This window comes from Melopsittacus undulatus, chromosome Z (assembly GCF_012275295.1).
Source record: "Melopsittacus undulatus isolate bMelUnd1 chromosome Z, bMelUnd1.mat.Z, whole genome shotgun sequence".
NCBI lineage: Eukaryota > Metazoa > Chordata > Aves > Psittaciformes > Psittaculidae > Melopsittacus > Melopsittacus undulatus.
The window spans coordinates 34,976,059-34,997,444 of record NC_047557.1 but is presented as its reverse complement, the minus strand read 5'-3'; the positions used below and the strand labels follow the sequence as shown (position 1 = coordinate 34,997,444).

General features: G+C 36.1%; 1 protein-coding gene across 3 annotated transcripts in view; it reads right to left on the bottom strand.

Annotated features, from left to right (window-relative positions):
* Positions 1–4,181: 4,181 nt before the first annotated feature.
* CNTLN (centlein) overlaps positions 4,182–21,386 on the bottom strand; it is a 194,288-nt gene continuing 177,083 nt past the window's right edge. For all 3 annotated transcript variants that reach the window (XM_031054312.1, XM_034073006.1, XM_034073005.1), the window contains 3 exons: positions 13,953–14,138; positions 12,503–12,580; positions 4,182–4,826 (listed from right to left, as the gene is read on the bottom strand). In XM_031054312.1, the coding sequence (XP_030910172.1) occupies positions 4,725–4,826; positions 12,503–12,580; positions 13,953–14,138 (366 nt within the window). In that variant the 3' untranslated portion in view covers positions 4,182–4,724. The remainder of the gene's footprint in view (positions 4,827–12,502; positions 12,581–13,952; positions 14,139–21,386) is intronic.

Genomic DNA, 21,386 nt, shown 5'->3' with positions numbered 1-21,386 from the left:
TTTGATTCCTATCAAGGTAAATTAGGACTTACGCAGTTTAAACAGATGGCAATACAGAAACATTGAGAAGTTACAACTGACAGATGCTGTGACTTTAATTTTGACATTTTAGAGTAGGTAATGAAGATTTTTGAAAGGGTTAGAATGTTTAAACTTTGAAGGCCTGCACAGCTCTGAAGCTTTCATATTTATATATGTATACATATATATGCATCTGTGTGTGTGTACATACACACATATGTGTGTATACACACACACACACACACACACAGAAGTTGTTATATTCTAGGGACTCACTTCTGTGACATAATACATGATGGCTGTAAATAGGCAATATAATTCACATGTGGAGAGACCAGCTATTGCTGCCAGCAATTAACGCATTTTTTGTAAAGGTTTGCCATCTAGAGGACATACCAGGAAGCACTAGAACATGCAATTATTGCCTTAAAGCAAAACACATTAAGTGGATTTTCTGGATGTTGATAGGTATAGTTAGTTCAAAACAGCACTGCCTTTAATGTATTTTCTGTTTAGCTTTGTCAACAATATCATATTGAAAGTGTGGAGCTGATGTTTCTCCCCAGAAGACAGAATTACTTTGTCAAATTTGTTATGTGAGTGTGTAATCTGAGCCTGGTTACGGTAAAAAAGGATTTTTAAAATATTCATAAAACATAATGAAGATAAGTACTTTTAATTCTTTTATAATATAAAGACTGTTTCAAAAGCCCTCTTCTCTTTTGCTGGTGGAGAAAAGATTAAATAAGTAGTAAAAAGTATGTTCATTGCAGAGACAGGATTCAATATTTATGACAGAGAAAGGTAAAAATTTGTTTCCTTTGGAATGTCAGCCCTTTTTATTCTTACAAAACTATCACAAATTCTATTTCCCCCCTGCTACCCCACTGGAAAATGCTGACTGCTACTTCTGTTCTCATTTGTTCATATCAGATGAGAAAAGTTGCATGGAAATAAATACCTTTAAAAGATTAAGAAACATCTTCACAGATATTTGGCAACCTTTCCAGCAAAGCTGCAGAAAGACCAGCAGTGCTATAATTTCAGGAGCACCTGTGAAGTAGTTACAGTTATTTCTTCCTCTTCATCATAAAATCCAATTTATGGTTTTGGGTTCCCCCCCCCCCCTTTTCTTGTCAGGATACTTAGGTTCCATTTTCACTCTAAAAAAATCTCTATGAAAACATTTGTCTTTCTGAAATGCGGGAAATTTTACCTTCCACAATTTAAAATGTAAGAGGGAAGAAAATCTTTGCCAGGGTTGTTTTAGGAGTAATGTGATATTCAAGTACAGATATTGGTTTTATATTAAGTTTTAATCCCTTTCCTCCCATCCTGGCTCGGTCACTCCAGAGGCTTTAATAAAAATAAACTGGTACCTGACAATGCATGTATTCTTTCTGTGGAAATATTTACTTTGGCAATTCAGAATAACCTGGCTGGTACAATGTATAAAGAGCAATAAGGTTACTTACCTCTGAATTTCCTAAGTAGAAGACGACTAGCATCTCATGCTCTTTAAGATTAGGTCATGATGGCTACCTATACTGGTTTGCTATTGCAACCTGCATGTTGCAGTGGGTGTTGTAGCACTGTTTGTAGGCAGTTGTTGGAGGTTAAAGGCCAGAGCTTGAGCCAGATCACCCGTGCCCATACCCTGTCTTCCCATAAGAAGGTGCCCATGACACATGTTGAGGGTGACACCAAGCTCCCAGGCTCTAGGTTGAGTCTAGATCTAAGTCCACTGATCCAGCATTTTCAATTGTTACAACTGAGTGAATTATAATCTGAGCCTTGCTCCCACAGCTTGGTGCTCTTGGAAGCTGATTTGTAAGATAAAAGGACTCGCCACTGACCCAAGAAAGTGTTAAATACCATGGAAGAAGCACCAAACACACCAGAATCCAAGGGGAAAAATCCCTCAGTCTGTTTTCAATATGTTTTGGTTTTATATTCCAGAGAGGCCAAGAGGAACCAGATATTGATCCTGGAATTAGGGTTTTAAAAAATATTTTACTAAACAAATTTAAGTTAATTCTCTCTGCATCAGAAAAAACAAGTTAGAGTAGCAAATAAAATTTACTCGGAGATTTCTTCTCCCTCTCGCCACACGTCTGCATTAAAGCATCAGCCAGAAACAGGCTGCTTGAGGTACTGAGGAAACAGAACTGGCAACCATTCATTTTGCACTTCTGATGGCTCACAAGGCTTGTGCGCACCACCTTCTCAGAGCAGAATGGCAGGAATGGTATACATAGACTGTATTTTGGAATTCTAAATGCAGAAACTGAAAAAGCGATACTACAGCAATCGTCATTTATTTTGAGAATTGATTTCACTCTGCTACTGGATTAGCAAGCATGAAGACCTATAACCAAACAAAGCAGCCAGGTCTCCAGAGCAGCTGTCGGAGGACTGCTTGCTAGAGCAGGCCAAAGACTGCCACCCCACTCATAACCCTGAAGCAGTGGCTGGGAATGGGATGTCATGCAGACTTCAAGTGGCTAAAATAATGCAGAAACTGCAAATCATTTTGTAATTTTTTTTCCAACTTATATATCCAGCACTTAACCACGTGCTTCCTCGGTATGAACTTAAGACTTTAAAGTCTGTGTAGTGGTAACACTTCCAGGTTAAGATGCAGGTGGAAGGAACAGAACATCCATTTACAAGTGCACCAGGCACAGCTGGCAGGAGTTGGTGGTGGATGTGGGAGCCCTGTGTGGGACCAGGTCTGGGACTGCCCTAAGCACTTGTTCATTGCTTTTTCAATACCACAATCAGTAACTAAAAGGTTGTTAATTGCCAATAAATAACTTTGATGGAAATTCCCCTACACAAAGCTGTTTGTTTCCCGTGACAAGATAGACAGGTGAAAAGCCCTTTAAGAGATTTTTTTCTAGAGGCTTTTGCTGGACAGAGTGAGGAAATTTTATCTTCATTGGAAGGGTATGTACAGTGCCCACATAGCTGGCTTGTTGCTGGCTTGATCAAGGCACTATGATGCTGCAATCAATGACTTGCTCACTTTCCAAGAATGCACTATCATCTGTCTCTTCCATGAAGCACAAGTGCTGATGGCAGCTCTGCAAGCTCACTCATTAGCAAGTGAGTTGTCTCACCAAAGAAGTGGCAAGACAATTGCAGAAGGCTTACATGAAGGGAAAGTGATGTATCTGTACTGAGTTATATCCTGCAGAACTTGTTTTGGTAGAGTCCAAATATAATGTTTTCACTATGTAAACTTACCAGACTTAAGCACCCTAATAATTTTTGAAAGGAGAAAATGAATCCTACCCTTAAGGCCTAGGGCACAATGCTTTATGGAGAGTAAATTTTCTTTATAGAGCATTTTTTTTTTTGTCTCTTGCACCATGATGTGCAAACAGCTGCAAATAAATAACACTTGTTGTATTTTCCATTCCTTGAAAAAATGGTGATAATTCAGGCTCCACCTGGGTTAAAGGATTTTCTTTTGCTCTCTCTCTTCACATGAAGTAGATAACAACTTGGTTCTGCAGCATTCACCACTCTTGTTTAATCTTGGTCCAAAACAGAGTCCTCTCCATACCCAGGTACCCAGGAGATACAGAAACTTGCAAAGACAGTAAAGCAAGATGTTTAAATTATGAGAAAAAGGTACTAGCCTGGGAAATTGTCTCACACTGTGAGTGCAAGTGACCTTAGACCAAAAAGATCTTTCTTCTGATTCTCCAACCAGTATGAATAACGATAATGACACCTGCTGTAAATGAACTTAATAGCACAGATAAAGATTGTATATAAGTGTTACTACCACATGAATTCGGAAATCTGGGCCTTCCATTTTTTTTTTTTTTTTTCAGGTGGATTGGTCCAGAAAAATACAAACTCTTAAGATCAAAGATGTGAAAAAGCAGCAATTATTTGTTGATACTGCCAGAGAAATCTTGGTGGAAAGGTCTGACCAAAACTCTGTACCATTTTCCCATGGAAAATGAGAGCTCACAGCTTGGTGGTAGCTGAGAAAGAACTGGGACTACCAGTGGAAAAAAAATCCTACACTAGGAATTTATTTATTGTATTGAATTTTTTAAATACAGTTACACACATTGTACACAACACACTCCAAATTAGAAGAAAATACAGCTTTTCCTAGGAGATTTACTCTATGTTGAATACTTTTTTCCTGCAATCATTCATTTTTTCATTTTTTTTCCAATGTATAGAAAGTATATCATTTTACGTAGCATATAGCATAAAGCTAGATTTACAAAGAAGCTAAATGAAATTAGGTATTCAAAATCCCAATGATATTCCCAGTTCCTCTGCAAATCCTACTTATACTGTTCTGACCAGTACAACCAGGAGTTAGCTGCTTTTTGTACTTAATGAATTGTACAGATGTGTATTAGTTGTATCAAAAACATCCTTTCTCTACCACTCTACAAAGTCTCCAGTGCTGTTCACTGCTAATGTATTTAAAGGAAAATAATTTTTTTTACGTTGCATTGATTTGCAGCAATTTTTCTCTTCAAGAGTCAAACACCGCACTCCTTTCTAAATAGGAATGTAATTCATTCTTCTTGTTCAACAATTAATTAGTTCACAGTTTCTACTTATCTATTGAACATGCATATTGACAGTTCCTTATGTGAAGAGGAAAGACGCAAGGAAATAGCACACATTTTAGTCACACTTTGCAAAGATAAGTCTTTGCAATATTATACAGTATGTTTCATAAGAGAACTGTACTCTTCTATGAGTTTCTTCTTCTCATTTAATTTTTGCAGTATGGCATCCATTAAATATGAAGCAAAAGGAAACTGAAAAAGAAACATAGTAAGAAAAATGATCATTGAGTTTTATTGTCTTCATGTGAAAAACACTCACTAAATATCTTTAAACCTTTAGATTTTACTCCCTTCTGACAACTACCACACATGCACACATCTGATCTTTAAAGTTCACCTGCATGTTTAGTATCTGAAAATTTGCTCTCTATCATAAAAATGATAAAAGAATGGAGTAAAATGAAGAAAGATAAACTCCTTATTGAACAATTCATGCTTTACTGGCCATGTTAATGATGTAAACTGCAGTACCAGCATCTCTGTCATTCATCTTCAATCAGCTGATCAATAAAAGGTTACAGTCATCTCTAGGGCATGCAGAAATGGTAGTGTATATATGTTTACTATTCTCAGGAGGATGAGACAGAACTATTAATACAGCTCCCAGTGCTGTGGGAAATTCCTTAAACTCACATGTTTAAAATTGTAAATAAAAAAACACAACTCAAAACAAAACCCCAAACTCCAGAAACTCCAACTGCATTGACTGAGATATGACACAAACAACTGCTCCCCTAAAACATGATACCAAAATATTGTATTTATACATTTACAAAGAAAAGTGAAAATCTCTTTTACATCGTCTCCAATATAAAAATATATTTTCACAATCAATGTCTTCAAAGAAAGAGATATGGTGTATTTTTCGGTGTTTTTCTTTCACAGTCTTAGTGCATCAGTTCACTGTATGCCGGGTACTTTTGAAGGTGGTACAAAACAGTAGTCATTGCAGCTCCACCCGAGAGTGGTCAGTGCTATGACAGAAAACAGAACAGATTTTGTTCACCCTTGTTGAATCTCAGTAGCTTCATAGCGCTGTCAGCTTTCTTGACCTCTTAGTGAGACCAGTGGTGACCAAGGGGTCAGTCACCCACAACATTAATCAGAAGAAGAAAGAATTAACCTTAATAAGGCCACCATAAATAAGTATAGCACTGGATTGAGCAGGTCAAACACTAGCTTCCTCTGCTTTTCACAACTGTAGTTCAAGGCAATATTTTTGCATCTAGAAGCATGCTCTAGTTCCATACTTGAGTATTGCTGCTCTGATTTTATTTTTTTTCACTTCTCTATTCCATCTTTAAAACAAAATTTGTTACTATACCAGATAGAGTACCGCCTGTTTCCTAGATATATATATAAAAAAATATCTACAACAAACAAAAAAAACCACAGACTACAAGTTCATCAAGCACAATGCTAGTGTAATGTCTGAACTGATACAAAGGTATGAATCTATACATTGATTTTTATAATTACTAACAAGCAAGGAAAAAAGAATCTAAAATGGTAGCTGGGAAAATTTGTTAATAGCAAGCATATGTCATGAAGTGACTGTAATGGCAATCCTACATGTTGCTCAACAGTCACTTTGCAGCTACAGAAAAAGGACGATAAAGGCATTATTTCCTTTTTCTTCAGAAAAGGAGGTTTTGAAGGGCTGGTACTTGCTGCCAGACATGTCTCCATCTGTCATAAATAACTTCTGTCAAAGATAATTTTCTAGTAGTCATCTACAACCATCAGCTTTCTTCTATATGCTAGTGTGGTGACTTTTGGGGGAATAGAGGGATCCAATTCAGTGAGCACAAATCTATTCAGAGTAATAGAAGACATAATCTTATGTGAAATTTTGTGACACTTATTTGTTGCTGTGCTTTAAAAACACTGAATCCAGCATCCTGTTCACTCTAATTGCTCTCTTTCCTTGGCTAAATATGTTTTTTATGAGAACACTATACCATTATCTCAAAGCCTCTAATTCTTCTTGCCTAGCTTTGACTACATTCATTTCTGATACATTTCACTTCCTTAAAGTTGCACCTGAGATAAATAGTTTCTTATTGATGTCTCTGGCTTGTATCATTCTAGCTACATTTTACTTGCTGCTCACTACTCTCTGTGGCTTCCATGTCATAGCAAAGTGATCTTTCAAGAACTCTTTCCATTTAAATCATTAATTTAAAGAAAGAGCATTTGAAAGTTGAACATAACGTCATTCTTTCAACATTTGTTGTTTTCAGAGAAAGTGCTGTATGTTTTTATCCGTTTTTCTTTCCATACAGACACCCAGAACTGGATGATCTCTACAGTCTTCATCTTTAATAGAAGTCTGTCAGATTTACTTTTAATGATGGCTCTGTAACTATCCTGGGAAGCTTTCTTCTACAATTCTCCCAGAACTTCATAACTGTTGAAGATGTCTCTACTCCAAAGTATTCATCCCAGCTTCCAAACCTGCCATATGCTTGGGGAAGGCTTTGGGAGTTCAGTGAGTGCTAAGTGCACACCTAAGGAGTAAAAGCTTGTTTATACCACTGACAATTATATATTTTAATACAGAATGATACTTCCTCCAAATGTTTTCTATTTATCTGTGCCACAATCAATTTATCTGAACACTAAACATTAACAGTGATAGTGATCCTAAATCACTACATAATGTTAGGCTTTAAGAGAAGTAGTATTTAATTGATTTGGTGTTAGAGTATTTGAGAGTGCAAATTACATATGGATTTAAATATTTTTATTTATTTTTTAATCTTTAACAGAATTGCAGATCTCTTCTTTGATACTAGAAAGACATATTAATGAAATGGCATATTTCTTAACTTATCAGACAGATATCTTGGTGTATGGCAACTGTAAGGTAATGTCATCCTAAAGAATCACAAATGCTGATAGGTATTTCCATTTTTGTCACTTATTTATTCTCACCCTGAGAATATTTCTTTTAGAGGTCCCTTCTGTAAAAAATGAACCACTACTGTTCATCAGCCTTACACAACTGAGTCTCACTCAACACCAGGGCATATGTATACACTGATATGCCAGTGAAAAGAATCAGTGAATGCAAGACAACGTTATTGTTCTAATGAGACATAGCATCTCCATTTGCAGTGTACAGCATTACTTTGACTCTGCTTCACAAAGTTTAAAATGTGTTAACATAAAAGTAAAAGTACTTAATTTCTGGAATACACAAATTAGTGGTTATGCCTGTTTAAACCTCATATGGCTCATCAGTGAAACACATTTGCCCAACAAAATGAACAAAACACTGCAGAGAATAACATGAAATAAATCTAAAGAAACTCAGATCATAATGACCAAAACCTCCTAACTTCAATATAAACCAAAAGTCAAAGTTTAAAAAAACTCAAACAACAACAGAAATGCTTAATTTCATTTTTCACTGTTCTTTGCACGTTCTGCTTTGTGATGGCTGCATATACATTGTATAAATGTGTATGTTCCTGTCTGTATTCTTATCCTGAGTAATCAAGCCAATCTCTCCTTGTTTTCCGTCTAGGACAAGTGATATTATTCTGTTTGTGTGCATGAGATATAAGATAGATGTATACTATAATGGATTGTAAATGCATGGGACTGAGCTCTTATTCTTGTAATGACAAGAAAATCATGGTCTGATGTCAATGTTAAGCTGCAGGTAACTCAAACCCCTGGGGATGGTGGCAGTGGCCAGTGTGTGCAGGTGTGTTTGTACACGGATGAATACATATGTGTGGGTGTGAGCAGAGGACAGCAATACGCAGAGAGACGTGTTCAAAAAGGAGAAGACAGACAGGCTGCAGTCAGACTAATGAAAGCAAAGCAAGTGTGTTCCCACCCAGGAAATTTGAAGAAACAACCATAGCTGTTAATGCACATTCTCAGATGATACCAGAGGAAATATATATTTAGAAGTCAGTGCAAATCCTAAAAATGGGTCAGGGAAAATCCCTGCTAATAAAGACTGAACATACCATTATGAGCACTGTTCCAGAGATGAATTACATACCTACAGAGCGCCCATAGAATAGAGGGGATGGAGTTTTTCTGGAAGTTTTCACCATTGGATTATGATTTGTAGATTCATAATGAGGTCATGAGAGGAAAGATTTTATTAGGCAGTTTGGTTTATGTGAGATGTGATATCCCAAGGAGTACTTGAGGAGGGAGGGAAGGCAAGTGCTGCTGTATGTCTATAAGGGACATGCTAATCAATAGTGTCACTGGGTTCAATGCTTGGAAGAGTTGGGCAGATGATTTGTATTTTATTTAGAAGTAGCTCTTGGAGAATTCAGGCATCAACCTGGATTGGGTTTAACATGCTGTACTCACATACAAAATTATTAACAGACTGCAGGAGTTACGTAAAAAGAAGTCATCCCCTTGGTTTAGCTTTTTTATGTTTCCTACTGTGGGAAAAAGCTAGAGGAGGTTGCTGGGTTTTATTTTGTTTTTAAATGATTATAAAACAGAGAATACTACAGTGTGTGACAGGTTCAAATAATAAGTCATACACACCCAGATGTAAGGGAGAAAGTAAGTAAGAAGCCATATTACTTGTCATGCAAGCTGTAAACACACACATATTGAGATAACCATACTTGTTTCCTGCTATCCCAAATACTACAAACTACTAAAAACTCAATGGTCCATAATGGGTTGGTCATGTCTCCCAGATTCTCTCTTTCATGCTCAATCACTAACACATAATCAGTCTAATGTCTCTGTACATGACTGATACCCATCTGCAGGTCTCTGCTTGTGCTCCTGTGAAGCCTTTCAACATACAGGTTCTGCATAAGCAAGAGAACCTTTCACCATTTATCCTATTGTCAGTTACTGAGATGTTTCATTTTTATACTTCAGTGAGAACACTCTAGTTATTGGGTGCTAATGTAGAAATACAAAACCTGAACTTGAAAACCACTTTCTAGCAATTAAAGATATCGGTTTAGCTCCTAAGTGATTTTTAGCAGCTTTGTAGAATTCAGAACATTACTGTACTTCTTGATTTTATGATTATTTAAATAACATCCTGATGCAGATATGCCTCTATAACATTACAATCTTCTTAGCAGTGGTGTAGTTTCTCCACCTGTTTCTACAGTAGTTGATAAAATAAGGACACATACTCTGACTAGTGCCTGTGATCACTCAGGAATGCAAAAAGTATTTATCACTGAAATTTAACATACTTGTAAAGCTGACAGAAATCAGATTTTTTCAAGTCATAAGAGTATGCGAAAAAAAAGGTGTGGATGAGGTGTGCTATCCTTTAGCATTATACTTTTGGGTAATCTATAAAATGACAGTAAGAAGCAACTAGTGCTTCCCTCAGTCCCCCCAAAAATTCTAATGTAGCAGTAAAATGGCTTATGTCAGTAATAAAAATAAAATGTCTATGACATTTTAAATGTTATCATACTGTCACAGCAGAATAAAATTAGCTTGAAGAATGATCTAAAGGGATATGATGCAGTTCATTATATATAACAGCAACAGCAGCAGTTTCTCAGTGTTCATAAAGGTTTCTCCATTAAATTTACCTCCAGTCAATAATTAGGAGTCCACAAATAAACCTAGGCAATTAAATCAATACTGCTGGGCAATTATGTTCGAAAGTCCCAGCTCAATGGCACAAAAAGACACTATATCAAACTGCAATATTAAGTGATCTGTTGAAATTTTCCACTGAACATTTCCTCAGAATAACAGAAAAGGGCAAGACTGTATCTTTGTTCAACATGCAAATGGAAACACAGTTTGCCAACCTGTAACACTGTGTGAGCCATCTGTTATGATCAAAGTCCTGATGGAAAGCTTTCATTTCATCACAAACTTTAGTTTTCTGATCATTAATAGAACGTCTACTAAAGGAAACCACAGTCAACCCCTACAAGATAGGAATTAAGCATTTTAAAGGCTACAGAGTTCTGTGAGCTTCTCGCAAATAGAGACCAAGAAATCGCAGCAATTTCCATCCATGTGACTTAGTGTGGACAAAAATGAAAAGCAGAGCTGACTGCTCCCCAAAAGCACTAATCCCCTCTCAATTCTTAAGATGATCAGCTTCCCAAGAATTATATGTAGCCTCAGAGCTCCTTCTGAGGAACCCCACAGGATGGAGCAAAAATCACTGAGAGCCACTATTAACTTGTACATACACTTACACTTCTAAGAGCAAAAAGCTCCTCAATCCTTAGCTAATATTTATAATCCTAATATAGTTGGTTACATACATTACAACCCCCCTGTTTCTCTGTGGTCTCCATTTTCCTGTCTGTCTATATCAAAGAGAAGTAATAAAATTCTGCTTAGGATTTTTTAACAATTCACAAAAGAATGATAACAAAAAATATAGTAAGAATTTTTGTTGGTATTCCATGAATCTGATTGCTATTTTGGAGTCCACAGAATGGACAGAATCTTGAAATTTAAAGATTTTTTTAAAAAGTCTTGAATTTAAGTCAATTTAGTGAATGGAGATATTTGTGCTTTTACTGCTGAGTTCCATGTAACATTACCTGGTTAAATGAAAATGCCAGTATTTTTGATAAAGCCAATAAAAGCAAACTGATATTTCCAACCCCTCCACTGCAGCAGTTAAGGAATCTTAATGGTAATAATTTTGGATAATGAAAGAGGAAAAAACTGTGATTTCTTAAAAATCTGGTCATAAGACACAACGTAAACATGGAAGCAATTAATGACAAAATAGATAAATCTGGATCTGTGTGTTCTCTTGAAACAGCTTTCAAAATATTTTCAATCATTCAAATTCTAACTGAAATGAACTACATTGCTAATGGACCCATGCTAGTGAATATGCATTAGGAACACTGGATTTATAAATCAAATTTTATTTCTTTTCAGACATCGGATACCGATCATCTTAATAAAGGAGACAACTAAAATATAATGGAAATTTTTCAAGAGTCAGTGTGTGTTGTCAGTGATGTCCAAACAAAAGCTGACTATGGCTAGAAAAGCAGGGCTCTCACCTGCCAATAAACTGCCCTTGATCACTTACAAGAGGGGAGCATCCCAGCAGACTCTCTGTGTATTAAAAAAAAAGACTTGAAAGAGAAGAAAAAGTATCACACAGGTCACAGCAGCAGTCTCAATGGACCCCTCAGGGATTTCTGCTAGTCTCAGCCTTGTCATCCTCTATGCAGCTTTCCTCTCTGCCCAGAAAATGTCGATAGGAAAATGTTTGAGGGGCCTCTGGTGGAAATTTTTTCATTCTTTCTGCATTGACAGGATGCCAAATCAATATTTACTTCCCACTAACAAGCTGCTCGAGGTCTCAGTAGAAAATATTGTAGAGAATGCGAGAAGACACGATAATAAACAGCTGTCTGGCTATGAGGAAAACATGAATTGACTGGAAACAAGTCCACAGTAAAAGGTCACTGAAACCCACAAACTCCTCAGGTGTCCATATCAACTGCTAACTTTAAAGGCACATAATAAAAAAATCTCTTTTTCCTAAGAGGTATGAGAATGGATCCTTTTCACTCTAGCAAGCATTACACACTGTTTCAATAATTCAATTAACACATTTGCCAAGATGTGTGCTGGTTTTCTCCAGCATTATTTCAATGGTTTCAGCTGTTAAGACAGCTATTGCAAATCCTTGGTTAACATCTCTTCAGTTTTATCCAGTGACATTTATTTTAAGAGAAATAAAAATTAAATTCTACAAACCAAGGATTTTACACTGTCTCATCACCATATAGTTTGGGCCCATCAATGGAAACAAAATTACAAATGCAACAGATTAACTACAACCTAAAACCACTTAGCTACTCAGTGCAGACTGATATAATTCATTAAGGAAAGATATAAATTAGCACCTGTGCTTCAAGAAGGTTATGTATATATTCCAGCCATTCTTTATCGTTTTCAAATTCCATTTTTGTTTTTGCTGTTTCCTAAAAACAGAAAAAGATAACATAGACACAATATTTTGACACCACATGAGAAAAAAATAGTGAAAAATAAAGGAAATATGTAACTGGATGTACATTGAATGACCAGTATGTGGAAGTGGAAACTATGCTTTCAAAACTAGTTACCTAAAACATATCTGTTAAATTTATAAACCTATCCTTGTCTGTACATGTCCCTAGAAATATGCATGACATACTCTTTTCACAAGAGCATCAGGTGCATGCGTGATCTATGTGTAAATTTTATGAGTTCAATGTAAAGGTTCCTTAGTGGAATAAGTATCTAAAATTTGTATAGTGTAAATTCATCACCTTTAGTTAAAATTTGTTTTCTATTTATAGGCAAGTATGTTTGTGTGTTCTACACATATATACACAATAGTGACTGCAACAAAAGGTACAGGATGTAGAAATAACTTTGAGAACAAGGTATGCATGGAACAATTCTATCAAATTGAATCATGCTACAGGGGTGTATAAATGTTTTAGATGTATAAAAAGGATGAGAATTGGTCCATTTTATTTGTATTCATGAGTGTAGTCCATATCAGTGCATGCATATGCACCCTTTAAACAACATGAAAACTCTTTTGTGACATCTTTACTATAAAGCTCCAATAAGGCTAAATCTGAGTCACTACCAGAGTACTATTACAGCCCAATAATGGTTAGCTTCTACACACTTTTATTAAAGTAAGTGTCCAGACTTTTTCATGTATTATTTGATCAGGCCTAAATAAATCTATATAAGAAATCCTATTCCTGTATCTGTTTAATAGAGGGTGATTTGATAAAACACTATCAAGTATTTCATAGTGAAGTGTATGATAGAATCAACAAAAAAAGGCAATGGATTCCCCAAGAAACCATCTGTCTACTAGAAATACCTTTAATGATATAACAATTCAAGAAAGGAAGCATCAACGGAATCAATCTGGCACAGCAAGACACATTCTAATTTTGTTTTCATTAATGCAGAAGTCTATTTAAAATGTATAACCCTGTCAAACAGTCTAATGAAAAAGGAAACTACTAAGGACTTTCAAATAATGTCTCTCTATATCTACATGCTCAAAACAGTATATTTATATTCTATTATGCATGCCCAAAGTCTTGCCACTTTATGAGTCTCTAACCTGACCTCTTTATTTAGATCCAATTGTTTTGGGGTTTGCTTCTTTTTATTTAGGTACAGTTGTTTTGGGGCTTGGTTTTGTTTTGTTTTGTTTTCCATGCTGAATGCTGCACAATGAAATTCCAGTCTATACCTGAAAATCCTTTTGCTCAAGAATGGAAATGTGCAGCAGCATCTGATCTGCCCCCTTTTTACTGAAGAGTCCTTAAAATGACTTACCTCATCATCTTCTGCTTCTAATATCTCCTGAAGATCAGCTGTTGAAATATCAAGAATAGACACTGCCAACTGAACAGACTCCTGGGAAAGACTCTTTTTGCACACTCTCATTTCTCCCTTTTTTTTTGCCTGTTTGATTTTTGTTCTCAGCTCTTGTATACTGTGCTGTAGCTCTCTAGTTAGAGCCTAGAAGATACAAGCAAAAAATACTCTGTTGTGATTTTTCTTAAAGTGCAAACATGATGGAAAAAATCGTGGCATTCAGGCTATGCTCCTTTAGATGGGAGTTACCTTAATTCTGCATTATTGGTTTAATAGGATACATGCTGTAATATTAAAGATCATGGTATTTAGAATGCAAAATGTAAATACATTGAAATAGAAAATGTTCTGATATATATGTAAATTTAGTTTTATTTCTTTAGCAAAAAAAATATATTCATCATGCCATCAGTTGTAAGACAAAGCAGCTTCTGCAGAATCAATCAAAAATCCTTTCTTGACCCATCTACCAGAAATGTTCTTGTAATAACAACAGAAGTGTGAGACTTTACTGCGGTCAAAAAGAGATCTTTTAAAGCTTACTCATACTTCACTGCATGAAGGAACACCAGTACCTCTTTGCTCAAAAGCTGAAATTTCATTTCCCACACAGACAGGACTATTAAAAACTGGCTTAGCTATCAGTTCTTCCTGATACAGTTTCTAGAACTTCGATCATTGCAGTAGTGGCTATTTACTGTTGATAAGCAGCCTATCCTCAGAGCAAGTCCACTGTATTGTTATTCAAGGCTTGCATTGAATTGTGGTTTCTCATGGAACACTGTCTATGCAGTGGACCCACACAGAAAGCCTAGCCAGGCCAGGCAGTTTCTTTGCAAAAGTCCTCTTGGCAGATAGCTGTTGGCTGAGAGAAAAGAGCTGTAAGTCACTGTCAGAAGATCCTCCTAGCATATTCAACTTCCATGACTCAAGAACTGTGATTGTCAACAGACACCTTGGCTGAGTTTAAAATGAGAGAATTAGGTTGTATTTCGATCATCATTTGTGCAGCTTATCTTATTGAACCATCTCTCACCAGTAGCTGATTAACTCCTGGAAATTCTTTTTTTGCAGAATGCCTTCATCTCATAGAAACACAATGCAGAATTATGAAGCCTGTTTATTGGTATTTGGAGTAAAGTACTCTACAGCCCCTTGTGTATTCAAAATGCAGTCATTATAGAGCAGTTCCTGATCTATTTCAAAGAAAACACAACAGATTCATCCAATTCCAAGACTTGGTTATTTTTCTGCCACATCCCAGCATACCATTTTTCTGTATTTAGCTAAAATGTAATTATTACAATGAAAATTACCCTACCACAAATCTGGGGAGAGGAGGTACAATGAGATTTGTCCCAGTTTGTGATTCAGGTGTGGGTACCTCCACTCACAGTATTTTCAACAAAGTATCTTGTACATAGACCTGTCTGCAAGTAGAGAGCTGAGAGGAATGAAGAAACTTGAAATGCTATAGACAGGGAGCTAGGGCAACTTGGATCAAGCTCACAGAAGGAAACAGACTGAGGAGAGAGCCCCAGCAGAAAAGCACACCTATGAAAAAAAACCCTACCATGTGTTAGTAGCATCTGAAACATTCTGATAGTAAATCAGCCCCTGCAACACCTAGACAATGTGTTTAACAATGTAAAAATAGGTTAAACTGTACTTTATCTATCAAATTGCACAAGCTTCCCAAATTTCAAAAGTGAGGAGATCTAACTCAGCCATAGCTGATTAGGCTAAAAGATGCATGTTTGTATTCTGGCACAGAGAGGAAATGTAAACTAGAGTAAAATACCAAGGAAATTAACTGCAAAGCTATATAAACACAACAAATAATGATAAATAGCTGAGCACAGACAAACAAAAAAACATAATAAACAAATGTTCACTTGAATGTCTTGGACAACATACAAACATTGCCAGAAAATCGTCTTATTATATTATTAGATAAATTTTGTTGGTGTATCCAAACTCCAAAAATAATACATGAGAAGTAAGCAGGCTGATAGCAATAGCAACAGTGGAACCTAGAAACTGCAGTATTTTAGGCTTGTCTTTTAGTTGTTATATCATCATGTGTCATATACTAATATATTTATGTGCTACGTTTTTTACTTATTAATGATTTAATTTACATATCAGCTCATCCTTCTCTTCAGATATAAAGTCAAAGCCACAAGCTCTTTAACTCAGTTAGACAGAACCATTCCCACACTGAAAATAACATAATCCTAAGAGCTAACCAGCAAAGGTTTTGCTGGTGAGTATACTGAAGCCAGTATTATATCGTCTTTGATTAAGAAATTGATCCAATACATTCTGGACTTTAGTGTAGGATTTTACAATAAACCAGTTCCCACTATGAAATTCAGAATCAGTTGTTTTTAAACTTATATACATATACTTAGGGATACAAACTGCCTGCAATGAAATCAATGCAGAATACGACTTCAGTATGATATTGATGTAAGATAACAATGCCTTTATTAGTACTAGTAATACTAGGATTTGACCTTTTATCTTTGTTTTTCTTTGGTGTCAAATCTAGGGGATATTTTATTAGTAAAGCCACTTTACCAACTTTGATGTTACTCACAGAATTATTCCTGTGGGACACACTTAGCTGCTACCAGCCAACTAAAATAGGAATCCCTCATTAATTCCTGAAACAAATCTACAGCACATCCTGTCAGGCCAGTGCAATTGCTATTGGTCTGAAAAAAGTACCCAGCTTTCTTTTAATTCTTAACAATTGCTGCATCATCTGTACCAACCACACATGATCATATAGTATATATTACATCTACAGAGATTGCATAAGTGCTAAATAACTCCCTTATAAGACTTTTTACTTTTTTTTTTACAACCCAACATATTAATTCTTTAGGTAATAGTTTTCAATTTTGGTCTCAGCACACAATCAATTTTTAGAACTATATCTTTCTTCAGTTTTGAGATGTATAAAGACAAAAGTCTTCTTTTATTTAGAAGATTATATTTAATTAAATGCTCAAAAAAGCTGTGGTGATAGGCAGACCCTGACAATACACTATTAATAAGGTCTTTACTTCCCCAAAATCTGTGACATTAGTTGATCCTGGTGTTGACACAAACTGATCACTGGCACCAAGTAATGCATTATGATCAAGCCAATGCCTAAAATTCTTCTCATAATTATGATGTTAATTTACACACTCTATTGTTATCGTTTGTAATATAATAAAATTTAATGACTCCAAGAAGAACCAAAACTTAATGCCCAAGACAAACCAAAGTTTGATGCTAGCACCCTAGCTATGTATAGCTAGATTTTAGCTCTGCAATGTTGCACGTCATGGCAAAAGCCATGGCTCACATTAGTTATGAAAAATTTCAAGCTTTACTGTGCTTGCGCAATAGTAATAAAGTTATGGTGGGTCTGGCTGGGATGGAGCTAATTGTATTCTAGCAACTCCTATGGTGCAGTGTTTTAGGCATGTGACTAAACCAGTGCTGGTAACTACACTATTAACTAACCAGCTATGGCTGAGCAGTGTTTGTGTGGCACCAAGGCCTTCTCTGTTTCCCATCCTATCCCCTCAGCTAGTAGGCTGGGGTGCCCAAGAAGTATAGAGGGGACAAACCTGGGACAGAAGACCTGAACTGACCAAAGGGACATTTCATATAGTATCTTGCTCAGTAATAAAAACTGAGGGGGATGGGACTCAGTGACTGGCTGGACATTGGCCTACTTCCCTTGTATTTTTTTTCCCCTCTTTCCTTGCACTTAATAATCTGAATTTTCTCACTTTTGCTCTTCCTATTCTCTGCCCAGTCTCACTGGGAGCAGGCAGTGAGCAAGCAACTATGTGGTGCTTAGCTGCTGGCCAGGGTCAACCAATGACAAATATATAGAACAGCATACTATTCAGAATAATTCTACACGTAATATTTTGTGTGTAGTTCAATATGAAAGTATCTTAAGATACAAGTAATATGTTCTTAGAAACTCACTTGTTTTGTAGATTGGGATGCTGTAAGGAGGTGACAGAGAGCATTACACCAAAAATGAAATGGAAAATCTTTTCTGAAACAGGTTAGTTTCCTAAAGAAGCAAAAGTATTGTGAAGATGTTGCAGCTGTCTGTGGGAAACAAGATTTGAATTTCACAGAACCAAATGCTGAGCTTAAAGTAACTCTACTTTTGTTGCAGAACAATTATTGCTGGCCTAGGGTTACAGCAGAACCTAGTGCTATAAAAGGTTGAGAAAACATTACCACCCCAACTCATGATCAACAAGACAAACCAGAATGAAGGGACAATGTCACACAAAGAGATGATTTCATGCTCTGTTTCAGCAGCTGAAACAAGCATTCAAATTTCTTCAATGAAAGTACAGTTATTTGGTCGTTCCTGTCTCTCTAAAAATGACTTTTAAAATACTTTCAGTAATAAGGTTTAAACTGAGCTCACAGCCTGACTGCTGCATGTCAGAGAAAAGGAAAACAATTCTACAGCAATTTAATTTAATACATACTTTTATATGCTATTTAAGTTACCCCAGCTAGCTCCTTCACTTGAAAATATACACCTTCTAGCCATAACTTTTTTTCTACCAGAAACGGGACTATAGTGTAGACAAGAAATAAAGACAAGACAGACCACTGCAATAGATTTGTCTGGCCAAGGGCTGTAACATGTAGCATTTTGACCCATGGGAATGAGTTAGCCTCAGGAGGTTAACTTAATTCTTACAGTCCCTAGAGATAACGTCTTATTTCAGAGACTCCAGCAGATGCCCTGAAAGAATAATGTAAAACTGTAGAGGTGATATAGACCAGTCTTACCTTCCTCTGCCAGTTTCAGTATTCAGTACCAACTGTGAATGCTACTGGCAAATGTTAAAAAAAGTGACAATAACATTATTTTTACCAGTGTCATACAGTGAACATATATAGAATAATAGAATCATTTAGATTAGAAAAGACTCTAAAGATCAAGTCCAGCTGTTACCCTAGTATTGTCTAGTCCCCCATTAAACCATGTTCCTAAGTGCCACATATACATGTCTTTTAAAGACTTCCATGCTCACTGACTCGACTACTTGAGTCACAGAGTATAAATGCGGCCTCAGGATTTCAGTATTTGAACACAAAACTCAGCTTCCTGGCATTTAGAACTGCAGACCCCAAACTCAATTAAAATGTAATAAGCCACAGGCATATTAAGGTACAATGACAGATATGAGAAACTGAATCTAATTTTGTAATCTGATTCCTATCACAAGTAAGATTTGACTTTGTTCAAGTATGGTGGCTTAAGCTGTGTTATTCCTCCTTGCCTGCTATTAGAACACTAGAGAAAGTTTTAGACTGTTTTCAAAACCAACCATATTTAAACAAAGATGCAGCAGTTGACTTATTCTGGCCAATGACAATGTAGTTTATATTTCTGTAGATAAGTACACAATATATACTTAAGAGTGTAAGTGTTTCAAAATATCCTTTGTGATGCAAAATTTGGGTGGGGGGAAGGGGTGATTACTAGTCAGCTTTTACTCTTTCTCTTTTATAACCCTCTCTTGGTAACTGTTTAGCTATAGCAGTTTCATTTATGCCTGAAATCTTATCTTAAAAACCTGCTTCTTTTCACAGCACTCATGTGTTTAACATGAGTTTAAATAGAATGAGGCAACACTTACTGTATCATCTGAACACCTCATTTATAGAACATACAGCATATACTTGCTGATATGAGGGACATTTGGTCATAAATAATAAAGCTTTACACTTATCTAATCTCTCCTTTACATTAAATATTAAAACATCAGAAACTTTAGTTGTAGACCAACCTGTTTTCAGACTGATGCTGTTTTTTTAAGCATCAACAAACATGCCAAGTTTTCATTGTACTGTTCCTAAATTTTCAGCACAGTACCATGTTTTGTGACCAATAACAGGGAAAAAAGAATAGTTTTCTTTATAGCAAAGAATGAGTTGAAATATGTATAATCAGCGTGGGATGACAGGCAGAATATTTCTGTCAAAATATATTGGTTTCTAAAATCATATTTATGTGAAGTAGGCAATAATAATAATTTAAAGTCCTATTTACTTCAGCATTTAAGTCCTATCTCATTTACATATTTTTTTCCCTGCTGTAAATTCTTTGGTTTCAACAGAATTACCTCTGATTTACACAGGTGCTAGCAAATCCAGCATCATTCCTTTAAAATATCATATATTACAGTTATTTATACAGAGAAAAAAAGGAAAAAAACCCCAAGCACTGACAGAGATTAGAGCTTCATACACATACAGTAAGAGATGCCTGGGTTCTCACAGAGTTTATTATCTGAGCAGTTAGGGCAGACAAAGTCAGCACAGTTACACTGGACATTGCAAACAAAGAATGTTCAAGGCAGATCAAGAAACACTGAGGTGAAGCAACACTCCAAAGGTCACACAGCAGGTCAGTGACCATGATGTGAAGAGCAGCAAGATTTTCTGTTACTCAGTTCTGTGTCTGAGCTTGTGCTATCTTTCTGTAGAAGCACACACACAAAGCATAAAAAGTATAAGAATGATTAAGCAGATGCCATGTGTGAGACTACTGCACTGCTGAAACAAACATCTTTAAAACCTATTTTAAGAGGTCAGCTCTGGCATTGCTTATAATCTTTAAAAAAATACATTAATATTATCAACTGTGTTTTCAGAAAATACTGTTACTTGTTGTTTTTTAAGATTCCACACCTCTCAGTAGCTCTTTCAGCACTTACACTGGTGAATCCCCTCAACTCCCACCTTTTTAAATTACCATGGAGACTTCATCAGGAAATGCATATGGGTACGTTTTGTTGTTCCTGCTTCAGATTGCTTTCCTAATAATCCGATCAACATACATCAAAGAATTACTTCTACATGAACTCTTAAATAAATCATTACAGGAGAGCCTTATAATCTTTTACAAGTTGTTACTTTTGCTGTGATTTTGCCAAAAAGTTTTCCAATTACTTCACACCCTGAGCCTTCATGATATACTTTGCACTGAAGTATCCATCCCCCACGACTTCCAGTTATCTATTTTTCCAGTCAACATTGTTTCTGTCTTGTAGACCCTAAACTGGTAATTATTTTTAAAGAAAGCATCCTTCTAACTCTCTCCAGATTATGCACAGGGCTGAGTGTCAGCTTTAGAAAGCAGTGTCTCCAAGCTATTTAAAGGAATCACAGGTGGATCTATACACTGCACTGCAGAGTCTCCAAGTAGCTCCCAGCTGGGCCTGCTACAGTCTCATTCTCTGACAAACTTGATTTATTTTTTTTTCCCTGAAGCAGAAAAGGAAGTTATTTGCAAGCTGGTGAAAATAGCTTCCTGTTCAGCTCAAGTTTGTCGGATTTGTT